Here is a 13,335-nt window from a genome sequence, read left to right as displayed (position 1 = left end):
GTCTTGCTGGTCCTGAACTGTGTGCTGGACTACTCCCAATCCCACACTCTAATACTTGCCAGCCCTGAAATCCTGCCACAGTGATCCCAGCAACAATCTTCCACTCTGTCTCTGCTCCCCTTACCTCCCCCCCCCCCCCCCCCCGCCTCCACATGCTTCTGGATCACTTCACATGCCTCCAGTTCCTATTTTCACTTCAGTGCTTCCTGCTCCTACCTACCCAAGTGCTTCTTCAACCCAGTTTCCCCTTCAGTGCACCTACCCCAAATACTTGCACATCCAAGCACTTCAACTCCTCTCTGACTTGTCATAGACCCCGGCACCTTCTGCTCTCTCATACCACCGACCTGAGTCTTCACCTCCCCGCCCCCCCCACCCCTGGATACTTCTCACATACCAACCCCCCTCTTCTTAGGCAGTCCCTCGGAACCGAAGATGACTTGCTTCCACACTAAAAATGAGTTTTCAGGTGTCTGATGAGTCCAGTGCGGGACCTACAGTCTCTGTCACAGGTGGGGCAGACGGTGGTTGAAGGGGCGGGTGGGTGGGGTGCGTGGGTTGACATGCGCTGCTTGCGCTGCCTGTGCTTGGCTTCCGCTTGCTCCCGGTGAAGAGACTCGAGGTGTTCGGCGCCTTCTCGGATGCTTCTCCTCCACTTTATGCAGTCTTGGGCCAGGGATTCCCAGGTGTCAGTGGGGATGTTGCACTTTTTCAAGAAGGCTTTGAGGGTGTCCTTGAAGCGTTTCCTCTGCCCACCTGGAGCTCTCTTGCTGCGCCGGAGCGCCGAGTAGAGCGCTTGTTTTGGGAGTCTCGTATCGGGCATGCGGAAGATGTGACCCGTCCATCCCCCCACAGTACTGCCATTGCACCCAAGCCTCACAGCTCACCCTGCTCCTATACACATTGACTGTTTTAGCCATCTGTTCTGCCAACAGGATTGTGTGAAATTTGCAGCCTTTACATTAAGAATCTCATTCACTGGTTGCTACATTAAATTCTGCCACAATCCCACTAAAGATTCCTGGACTCAAATACTCATACACTTTCACCCTTACACCTTCAGACAGTGTGGTTTCCTTCACTTGCTCCCTTCCATGCTCCAAACTTAAACCCTTGCTTCCTTCTGGACGCAAACACCCCCTCATCCATCCCTCTTGGCTGAATGTGAGCCTAATTTCACTCCCAAACGCCCTTGTTGCAGCACCTTTCCAAAAACCTTTCCACCTCACTTCCAACATAGTATATGTTGCCTTCCATCTTAATGAATGCTCTATACCTTTTAAAAAGATAACAATAGATAATCAGCATATTAGTAAAGGAATGTGTAGAGACATTGGAGACACAAAAAAGAGAGGAGACACTTTCAGAAAGAGTGAAATAGGAACAATGAAAAAAATGGATAGACTGCCACAACATAATCTGAAAAATGTAGGACAGCTGTATAGATAGGGAAGGGGTAGAAGAGAAAAAGAACAATAGACAGAATACAAATGTGAATAATTTAGAGACAATTACAGGAAGGGAGAGAATTGTTTTTGTTAGCAATGTTACAAGATATCAGCTGTATCGTGATACATTGTGCATTACATGGTATATGGTATAACCCTCCTATCGTTACAAAATAGCATGTCTTGTGGAATACACCACTTGACTCGAGGGGTGCAGCCGCAACACTCGAGGCTTGATGCTATCCAGGATAGAGCAGTTTACTTGATCAGCACTCCTGCTACTGAACTCGATATCGAGCCCCTCCCCCATCACTGACATACTGTGGCTACAGTATGTACAATCTACAGGATGCACTGCAGCAACGAATCAAGGTTGCTTCAACAGCATCTCCCTCTCCTGTTATCTCTACCATTTGAGGACAAGAACAACCATGTCATAGAAACGCCACCTGCAGATTCCCCTCCAAGTCACACACTGTCCTGACTTGTACATATATCCTGATTCCTTCATCGTTACTGGATCAGTAACTCAGAATGACATACCTAACACCGTTGTAGGAGCACCATTACTTTCTCAGGCAATTCGGGCTGGCCAGTAAATGTGGCCTCGCTAGCGTTGCCCATATCCAGAGAACAAATTTTTAAAAATCCTCCCGATAATTTGCAAACACCTTATAACACTGAATGGAGCAAAATGGGTTGATTGACAGTTGTTAAATTATACAGGCAGACGTGATGTGGTTGGGGATGTTGGCACTTTCAGTGTAGCAGGATCAGTTGTAAATGCACAGTCAGTAATTTATTGCAGTGGGTCTTGTCTTTGTTTTTAACATTCTTTTCACAGCTGTTTGTGAATTCTGCAGGGACGATGACTATCAGTTTCCACAGGATCCATGGAAAAGCTGTGCCCATGTTTTCTGTTGGCTCTTTTATAAGTACCAAAGAGTGAAACAAACAGTACTTTATAAGTACAAACTTAGCAAGAAGCTTCCTTAAAAAATATGTAAACACCATTATGCAGTAAATGGAATGATTTGAAACATTATGGGCCACTCTCGGTGCATGTAATGTACACAAATGTAAGTATAATCTTTAGGGACTTGGAAGTAGATTTGGATATGAACTGAAAAATAGAAGTCTGTTTGAACATCATTGACATGATCCTGTAGCAGGCACTGTCTGCTTCACAGAGATGTTAGGTTGCTTGCTTTTGGCAGAAATACATAGTGAAAGTAAAAATATGAATGTAATTTGTGTGCGTGTGTATTATATTTATTTATGTGTTGTTAGATATATCTATACAAAGCTATGAGCTTACCTATGTTATATTAACATGATATGTGAGTTACTGCCATGGAACGTATTCTAATATTGCACAATATGTAGCAATATAGCAATGGCTTATATTGCCATGTGGTAAGCTTAAATGTCTTCAGGGCTTTCTGGGTAGTGGGGGTATTATGGCAGACAGCAACAGGCATTCAATCTTTCACTTATATGCCACATTACACATTAGGAGGATTTATTTCGTGGACTGATACAGGGGAATACAGTGGCTTCCATTTTTAAAAGAAATTATCCAGTTTCAAATACGTAAGCAATAGCTGCTGTTCAGACATTATCCAGTATTAAAAACTTGTCAATAATCTCTCCAAAATGGTAATATATGGTGCAAATAATTTTTTTTAATGAATTACTGCTGCGGACTAAATATTGGAGACATGTGTATTAAGTGCAATTTTTTCTGCAGCCTGCACTTTTTAGTTATTCTAAGTTAAGAGTTCAATTTGAGGAGTCTATATCCCTGAATTCCCAACCAAATTTGAAAAGGATAAACCACATTACCAGTAATCTTATGGAATCGAGCTTATTTAGCCACCTTCGAATAACTAAAGCAATGAAAGAAAGAAAGCCGTTTATTTAAATAGGGCCTTTCACGACCTCAGGTTGTCCAAAAGTGTTTTACAGCCAATGAAGTACCTTTGAAGTGTAGTCACTGTTGTAATGTAGGAAACGTGGTAGTTAATTTGCACACAGAAAGCTCCCACAAACAGCAATGTGATGATTGACCAGATAATCTGTTTTAGTGATGTTGATTGAGGGATAAATATTGTCCAGGACATCAGGAATAACTCCTCTGCTCTTCTTCAAAATAGTGCCATGGTATCTTTTATGTCCCTCTGAGACAGCAGACGGGGCATCGGTTTATGTCTCATCCAAAAGATGGCACCTCTGATAGTGCAGCACTCCTTCACTGAAGTGTCAGCATAGATTTTTGTGCTCAAAGTCTCTGGAGTGGGATTTGAACCCACAACCTTCTGTTAGAAACATAGAACATAGAAAAATAGCAGGAGTAGGCCATCCGGCCCTTCGAGCCTGCTCCGCCATTCAATATGATCATGGCTGATCCTCTATCTCAATACAGTACCATTTTCTCGCTCTCTCCCCATACCCCTTGATGCCTTTGTGTCTAGAAATCTATCTATCTCCTTCTTAAATATATTCAGTGACTTGGCCTCCACAGCCTTCTGTGGTAGAGAATTCCACAGGTTCACCACCCTCTGAGTGAAGAAATTGCTCCTCATCTCAGTCCTAAATGTCCTACCCTGTATCCTGAGACTGTGACCCCTCATTCTAGACCCCCCAGTCAGGGGAAACATCCTCCCTGCATCCAGTCTATCTAGCCCTGTCAGAATTGTATACGTTAAACAGTGAAATTTCTGGTTATTTGCAGCAACTGATCTGCAGTCAGTTTGTACTTTGATTGTGATCTGGTTATATGCAAAAATGTTGGTTTCTAACAAAATAACTACAACATGAGTTAGGAACTGGTTACAATTATTTTCACAAGTGCACAAACAATACTGTGATGGTGGGGTGTGCAGAAGAGGTTAATGCTTTATGAACATTATACTGTATAAACTGTTTTAAATTAGAAGTTGCTTTCCTAAAACAGATTACCTGGTTATTCCTGGTGTGCTGACCAACGTTCCCGTTCATTTATTTTTTGGGTGCACGGCCCCTTTAACAGCTGGCTGCGCAGGAGGTCCCGAGAGCTGTGCGGCCGCGCAACCTAAAGGGAACATTGGTCCTGACCAATATTTATCCCTCAGTCGATATCACTAAAACAGATTATCTGGTCATTATCACATTTCCGTTTGTGGGAGTTTGCTGTGCTGTGTGCAAATTGGCTGCCGCGTTTCCTACTTTATAACAGTGACTACACTTCAAAAGTACTTAATTGGCTGTAAAGCGCTTTGGGACATCCTGAGCTCATGAAAGGCGCTATTTAAATAAGTCTTTCACTGTTTTATAATTTATTCTAAGTGGGCAGGAAGGAAAAATGCTTTGAGAAAAGCAATAATTGACTCCATATTTATAATAATTTAGATAATTATGTGGATATTTGACTACTTTTAATGTTCCTTCTTTGTAGGCAAACATTGCAGCCTGTGACATGGCCACAACCTGTTCAAGTAACAATCAAAATGGAAGATCACAGTTGCATGTAACTGGTATGTTATTTTTTCTTCTTTCCAAGATACTTTGCTTAAAACTACATAAGAACTTCTTATAAAGAAATAAGCCAGTTCTGTAATTGTTGGTGAATTAAAGTTTTAACCTGAGAAAATAAGATCAGTAATAGTGTTCGATACTAGAGATTCTCCTGTGGCACTGCTCAAGGATGGTCTTGAATCTCGAGCACAGCTGTGATGTTTAATTCCTTGAAAACCACTGTTCCAAGTACTCCCTGTGGGAAGTAGTCTAAATAGGTTTAAAACAGTGATCTGTTGTAATTTCCTAGGGTCAGTAAAAGGAAAATTGTAACTGCTTCTAAATATCTGGGACCAGGTCAGGGAAAAAATTAGCATGAAATGTTTGGCTTCCTTTCTTTAAAAAAAAAAAAATTCTTTGCATCTGTAATGAAGTGTAACAAATGCACACTAAATGCAAGACTTTTAAATATAACCTAATAGATCTCCCAATGCAACGTTCATGGGTAGTCTGGGACCAGTTGTGCAGTTTTTGACACTTTCTGTAGTCCCACTGCAGGCGCTCTCTTTTCTCTCTCTCTCTCTCTCTCTCAGAAATTCCCCACACAGCTGGAACTCTTTGGTCCTTACTACCTGGTTGTCATATGGCATGGGTTGTCCTGGCATCCTATGGATATTACAGTTCCACAGCAATAGTCTGAAAAGCCCACCAATGATGCATCAATCACGCACACACGTGTAATTTATCAGCAGGCCCAGGTGAAATTTTAATTTCCAAGCTAAAGTTCCACTCAGAAAGGCACATCTATTTGGGGGAAACTTTTTGTCAGATTTTTGATCATTAATTAATGACAATATTTGCAATTTAAAAAAAAAAAAAAAAAAAAAAAAAATTTTTGTTATGTTATATCCAGCCATATAGACTCACTTGAGTGAAAAAGAAAAATACCCGATAAAACCTGAAGATATTATTTGAGCAAATTGATCTGTTTTGTGGTACGTGCAGCTTAGTGAATGGTAGATTTGAGTGGAAAAAACTGATTTGCTTGCTTAGTTTTTCCTGCTTACTCAGTTTAGCCAGTCACTAATTTTTGCTGATGTATGACATGACAGATACCTACTAGGCACTAAACTTGTAATTGTGTAAATGCATACTCTCAAATATTAGTCCTACTGTAATACAAAACTATAAAATGATTGCAGGATTATGATATATCCAACTTGGAATTGATTGGCAGCATTAATTCAAAGTATTCAGTCTGGATTTGACTGAGCCGAAGACTACCGTCAGCTTTGACTAACTTTTTAAAACTTTATTTTTGATGTTTTTCATACCGGGAAAAGGTCAATTGGACAATCACAATTTTCTGCATGCTTTACAACCTCTAAAATTTAGGTAAATGCCATGTGCACGAGTGTGGCTTTCAGGACTTTTCCCTTTTATTTTCTTTACATTTTTAAATTGGTGATTTTTTTGGTGTGCTCATTAAAGTTGGAAGCTGAGATTTCAACTTCTTTCCCCCACTTTTGTGCTCTAAGTTTAACATCAAGCGTTCAAAAGTAAGGTATTAGCACAGCCAAATGCTTGAATAATCTGCCCTCTGTTTTAATGATGTGCCTTGATTCCAATTTAATAGCATGCCTACTTCACTATTGAAAATTTTCCAGTTCCCACACAAATTGTACTAAACTGTGGTCCCATAGCAAAACATGCCTTTGCCCATTTGGAGTTGGGTTGAGACTGCCCCATCTCATTTTGCTTAACACTCTTACAGCAAGTAGTTTCATCCCATGATATGCCAGGGATGAATTTGAACTGAATTTCAGGGATGATAATGTGTGCTAACCCACTGCCCTCCCCATTCTCCTGGCTTACTAGACTTCAACCTAATTACAGTCATAAAATGAGGGAATAAATAATATATTGAAGATTAGGTTTTTTAACTACCTGCCCTCTATATAAAAAAAGGCTGATCTTATGTTAGTTATTAAAGCAATTATAAACATTGCTTGGATATCTACCATATCAAAAACTAGAAACACTTTAGTCTCGGCGATGCTATCATAGAATAGCTTTTGTTTTGTAAACGAATCTAAATATGATTACATCTAAGCTTCTGGCTTTGCATTGCTATACTTAAAATCACATGCTGTTCTGTTGACGATGAGTAACTCCCATAATTTCTGTAAAAAAGAAATTGAAGCATCGCCATAGTAAATAACTATGAATTTGACAGTTTGTGCATTAATTAAAAATTGTTTTAACCCACTCTGTGATTAAATAAGACTTAAGAGAGCTATGCCATCAAAGTCTGAACAAAAGCGCTAGCAGCTTTTACTGAAGTGTGTGTTTTTCCCTTAATGTTGCAAAGTGTCTTCTATTGAATGTTGCTCCAAGTATGATATTGCCAATCAGGGTTTTGGGGCCTGGTTCACGTATCAGCATTTACTGATAAAAAATTTGCACAGATGGGGCACCTCTCCCCTCAGTGTTGCTCCTCATAAGTCTAGCTATGAATGGAACTGGTTCTGAGCACTGCATTCTGTAGACAGGAATTTTGCTGACCGCAGGAGTTCCTGTCTACAATATGCAGTGACCAAAATAACTTCCATTAGCAGCAGCAAAATGGGGTGAGAAAAGGAAGCAAATGGATGGCAATGGAGGGGAAGAGAAGGGGGAAATGGATGTTAACACAAAAGTGGTTGGCAGTGAATGGGAAAGTAGGGGGGAAATGGATGACAGTGAATGAGGGAAGGAAAAGGGAAGAAAATGGATGTAAATGGAACAGAAAGAGGTAGGAAGCTGGAGGCAGTGCTTTGCGAGGGGATAAGGGGAGAAGCTGTGAGTGCTGCTTTGGGGTGTGTGATGAAGGAGAGTGCCTATTTGAACTGGGTGGAGGAAAGAGAGAGTGCCAGCATAAACTGGAGTGGAAAAGAGAACCAGCTTGAATTGGAGGGTGGAAGATTGTCATTGTGAACTGGGTAAGTGGGGGTGGGGGGTTGGCAGTGGCGCGTCTGAGTAGATTTCCCCAAATAAACCTGCCGTTCTGAGTGGAACCTAAACTTTGAGATGAAAGTTTCACTGGCTGTGCTGATACATTGTGTGTATTACACGTGAGTGAGTGATGAATCATGGGAATGATAGTATGAACTGGGAGGATTGGAGGAGGTGAATGTGTCTCTGTGAAATGGTGGGTAATTGGGTGTCTCTGTGAGCTGAGTCCAAAGGGGTAAAAGTCCTGGGAACGTGCAAGAGTGATTGTTACGGTCATTTTAAGGCAATTTTTAGGTCTGTTTTGGTTTGTTGAAATCAAAATTTAACTTTTTTTAGATTAAAAATTATCAATTGTGAAGTAGAAAAGTACTTAAAATTAAACAATGCAGAGTGATTAATGCAAAAATTTTAATTTTTTGTGAAGAACATGTCTGTCTCCTTCCCCCCCCCCCACTGCCCCTGGCCACATATTGAAATCCACCACCAATTTTATGTCTGCAACATTTATATTTCTACCATCATGCTTTCTTGTACAAATGTTCTATATCCTCCAATACAAATGAAGACGTATTGGGTATACTTATAGCTTAGGTTACAAATCCTATGCAATTACTTGTTCTCACTTGTTATAATCTTATAATCAGAGCCATTCTTATGTTGTTAGCTGTTTGAAGACTGTCAAGTTTTTTGAAGCTGTTGGCTAGCTCTTTGCCACTTTTCTCAGTTGGCATGTATGGAAACTCTTGTTTATCTTTCCTTTTTTCATTTGGGAGCCTAGAGGGGACACAGTTATCTTAATCTGATTTGCACTGTCTACCCGACTGAAACATAAAGCTGGGTTGAGTTTACTGAAGTGCAGTTTTCTTAAATTGTGGTTCTCCTGTGCAATAAAAGTGATTTATATTGTTGTACAATATAAATCCTGATACATTACATCTGTGACCTAAAACCACTGTTCTGTGTTTTTCCAAATTGATGATCTTTTTCCTGTCCAGGGTCTCCCGAGTTCTTTTCGGAAGCAAGCTCGATCATACCTCTGTGTCCACTTTGCTTCTCTAAACCTTGTCCTTGAAGACTAGGCTGCTGCTTTAATAACAGTTGTACTGCATTTTAGCATGATGATACCACTTTGTTTTGTGATTTAAGGTCTCTTATTTTTCCTAATATCAGTGGTGGGTAATGGAATTGGATAATAGGCCCTCGAGCAATGGCAATCAAAGTTTGAAGTCCAAATTTGGGCTCCTTTCCCTAGTGGGCACCATGGGATAAATGTTATGAATACATGCTGCTGGCGTGGAACCTCACTCACCAGGAGTGCATATCAAGAAATTGTAAGCATGCTTCCCATTATATTTCATCAAATAAATTATGCACTTTGAGTAAGATTGGAACAATTCAGCCCTCCATAGTAGATTTTGTAATTTGGTACCAGAGCTAGGTAGGTCTCCAGTGCTTCAGGGCACTACTTTCATTCATGTCTTGTATACTACAAGTTTAACCTATATTGGGGCTTTCTGTCATTGGAGAAAGACCAAAGTAACCCCCTGCCCCATGCTGTCTTCAAGAAGTGTCCAAACTAAAGCTGATATCCCCTACAACCCCCAAATACTGATAGGATTGTACTATTGAGGATAACTTCCACCTAAACAGAAGTATGGAAATTAAATAGGTGCAAGCATAAATCTAAACTCCAGCTGTTGGGTGAAGGTATTAAAAAGGGTATGAAGGCGATCTACAGAAAGTTCCTGTGCAGGCCATTGCTTTCCAACATTGACGCAAGTGTTGAAGTGCGTTACTGTCCCTAATGCCATTTATTGGATTAAGCAAACATGAGATTGTCTCGAATTTGGCACTATCATTGAGTACTTTCATGATTTAACAGATGACAATCACAAGGTTTGGAATTGGTGAGCAAAACTTTGCGTGCTATCAGTCATTAACACTGTCAATAGATTTATCCATGGTCTGTTGATGTAGAGTACAGTAACAGTGAACTGGAAGGAGACTGTCAGTGATATCGGTGGATGGATACCTGTTGCCAAATAGAGAGCGGACACCTGCTGCCTATGCAGTCTTAAACAATGCGATTCAGTAAATGAAAGCATTCATGATGGAGAAGGGTGAAACGGAAATGTTGACATATTTTGAAACTTTCAACTCCATTTACTTGCAAATTGATCTATGTGGGCGTGCAGTTAGAAATATAAATAAGTCAGTGAATCATAGAATAGTACAGCGCAGAAGGAGGCCATTCGGCCCATCGAGTTTGTGCCGACTCTTTCGAAGAGCAATCCAATTAGTCCCACTCCCCCGCTGTTTCCCCATATCCCTGCAATTTTATTTCTCCTTCAAGTATTTATCCAATTCCCCTTTGAAGGCTACTATTGAATCTATATCCACTACCCTATCAGACAGTGCATTCCAAATCCAAACCACTTGTTGCATAAAAAAGATTTTCCTCATGTCGCCTCTGGTTCTTTTGCAGTCACCTTAAATATGTGCCCTCTTGTTATCAACCCTTCAGCCATTGGACACAGTTTCTCTGTATTTACTCTATCTAAACCCTTTATGATTTTAAACACCTCACTCAAATCTCCTCTTGGCCTTCTCTGCTCCAAGGAGAACAATCCCAGCTTCTGGATTATACAGTGAAGGTAATTGAGGGCTTCACTTTGAAAGTTCCTAATCCTAGCGTGGAGCCACCTTAGAGGGGAGCACAGGGTGCAATCGGCTATAGTCTATCTTGTGAACCGCGATATTGCCAGGAACCTTGTGTTGCTAAATTATGCAACAACATTTGTATTTATATAGCACCTTTAATGTAATTTTTTAATCTTAAAATACTCCTGTGCAGCACCTTGGGACATTTTACTATGTTAAAGGTGCAATATAAATACAAGTTGTTGTTGTAAAACGTCCCAAGGTGCTTCATAGGAGTATATTATAAGATTTTAAAAATTGACCAAAAATCCATTAAATGAGTTCAGGAGAATTGGAAATAGATCTCTCTCTAATAGTAGGCTTATCACTATCAATGTGTATACAATGTAGCAAAGCAGTTTAAAAAAAAAACTAATAGAAATGCTAGGTTACATACCCAGAATAGCAGAATACAAATTGACTGAAGTTGTGTTAAGGTTTCACAATGAATTGGTTGGACCACACTTGTTTTGTAGTGTGGTATCTAGAACTGAAAAACAACAAGCACTTGCATTTATATGACGCCTTTAACGTAGTAAAATGTCCTAAGGCACTTCACAGGAGCGTTATCAAGCAAAATTTGACACCACATCACATGGGGAGATATTAGAGCAGAATTGGTCAAAGAGGTAGGTTTTAAGGAACATCTTCAAGGAGGAAAGAGAGGTGGAGGTTTAGGGAGGGAATTCCAGAGCTTAGGGCCTCGGCAGCTGAAGGCATGGCCGCCAATCGTAGAGCGATTAAAATCAGGGATGCACAAGAGGCCAGAATTTGAGGAGCGTAGATATTGTGGAGAGTTCTACAGCTGGAGGAGGTTAGAGAAATAGGGAGGGGCGAGGCCATGGAGGGATTTGAAAACAAAGATGAAAATTTTAAAATCGAGGCGTTGCTTCACCGGGAGCCAACGTAGGTCGGCGAGCCCAGAGGTGATGGGTGAATGGGACTTGGTGCAAGTTAGGATACGGGCAGCAGAGTTCTGGATGAGCTTAAGTTTATGGAGGGTGGAAGAATTGAGGCCGGGCAGGAGTACTTTGCAATAGTCAAGTCTAGAGGTAGGGGTGGAGACGGATGCTGTTATGGAGCTGGAAATGGGCACTTTTAATAATGTAAGAAGTCACACAACACCAGGTTATAGTCCAACAGCTTTATTTGAAATCACAAGCTTTCGGAGCGCTGCTCCTTCGTCAGGTGAAGTGGAGAAATGCATAAAGACACAGTTTATATAGTCAGAGAATAATGTCAGATGTTTACAGGTAATCTTTCTAACTGCCATTTATCACACCTCGGCAGAGAGATAATCACAGCAATCAAAGGTGTGAATGGTGTCCAAACAGGTCAGTCAGGAAAACATTGCATCAAAGAACAATGAGGTGGGGTCACAAGGGGTCAAATGTTGCAGATGCTGGGGTCTGTATGAAAAACAAAAAAACAGACAAAAAAAACTTTTTTTTGGCTGGAAATCACAGCCGGTCCAGTCGCATCTGTGTAGAGAGAACAAGCCAATGACGACTCGAGTCTGGATGACCGTATGTCAGGTGGGGTTACATGTAGCGTGACATGAACCCAAGATCCCGGTTGAGGCCGTCCTCATGGGTGCGGAACTTGGCTATCAGTTTCTGCTCTACGATTTTGCGTTGTCGTGTGTCTCGAAGGCCGCCTTGGAGAATGCTTACCCGAAGATCGGAGGCTGAATGTCCTTGACTGCTGAAGTGTTCCCCGACTGGGAGGGAACACTCCTGCCTGGCGATTGTTGCGCGGTGTCCGTTCATCCGTTGTCGCAGTGTCTGCATGGTCTCGCCGATGTACCATACTCCGGGGCATCCTTTCCTGCAACGTATGAGGTAGACAACGTTGGCCGAGTCACATGAGTATGTACCATGTACCTGGTGGGTGGTGTCCTCACGTGTGATGATGGTATCTGTGTTAATGATCTGGCATGTCTTGCAGAGGTTGCTGTGGCAGGGTTGTGTGGTGTCGTGGTCGCTGTTCTCCTGAAAGCTGGGTAATTTGCTGCGAACGATGGTCTGTTTGAGGTTAGGCGGCTGTTTGAAAGCGAGTAGTGGAGGCGTGGGGATGGCCTTAGCGAGGTGTTCGTCGTCATCGATGACATGTTGAAGGCTGCAAAGAACATGGCGTAGTTTCTCCGCTCCGGGGACGTACTGGACGACGAAGGGTACTCTGTTGGTTGTGTCCCGTGTTTGTCTTCTGAGGAGGTCTATGCGATTTTTCGCTGTGGCCCGTCGGAACTGTCGATCGACGAGTCGAGCGTCATATCCCGTTCTTACGAGGGCATCTTTCAGCGTCTGTAGGTGTCCATCGCGTTGCTCCTTGTCTGAGCAGATCCTGTGTATTCGCGGGGCTTGTCCATAGGGGATGGCTTCTTTAACGTGGTTGGGGTGGAAGCTGGAGAAGTGGAGCATCGTGAGGTTGTCCGTGGGCTTGCGGTAGAGTGAAGTGCTGAGGTGTCCGTCTTTGATGGAGATTCGTGTGTCCAAGAATGAAACCGATTCTGAGGAGTAGTCCATGGTGAGTTTGATGGTGGGATGGAACGCGTTGATGTTATCGTGTAGTCTTTTCAGTGATTCTTTGCCGTGGGTCCATAGGAAGAAAATGTCGTCGATATATCTGGTGTATAGCGTTGGTTGGAGATCCTGTGCAGCGAAGAAGTCTTGCTCGAACTTGTGCACGAAGATGTTGG

The 13,335-nt window shown here is 41.8% G+C and overlaps 1 protein-coding gene across 6 annotated transcripts in view; it reads left to right on the top strand.

Moving 5' to 3' along the window:
• Positions 1-13,335, top strand: part of wwp1 (WW domain containing E3 ubiquitin protein ligase 1) — a 204,733-nt gene that overhangs the window by 80,934 nt on the left and 110,464 nt on the right. For 2 of the 6 annotated variants that reach the window (XM_085992735.1, XM_085992736.1), the window contains one exon: positions 4,885-4,963. In XM_085992735.1, coding sequence (XP_085848861.1) covers positions 4,906-4,963 — 58 coding nt within the window. In that variant the 5' untranslated portion in view covers positions 4,885-4,905. Of the gene's footprint in view, positions 1-2,336; positions 2,528-4,884; positions 4,964-13,335 lie in introns of those variants that run through there. The other 4 variants (XM_085992738.1, XM_085992737.1, XM_085992734.1 and 1 more) reach the window with 4 other exon arrangements.

Source organism: Somniosus microcephalus, chromosome 7, assembly GCF_052327205.1.
Source record: "Somniosus microcephalus isolate GS21.2 chromosome 7, FLI_Smic_1.0, whole genome shotgun sequence".
NCBI classification, from domain to species: domain Eukaryota; kingdom Metazoa; phylum Chordata; class Chondrichthyes; order Squaliformes; family Somniosidae; genus Somniosus; species Somniosus microcephalus.
This window is presented reverse-complemented; position numbering and strand designations above follow the sequence as displayed.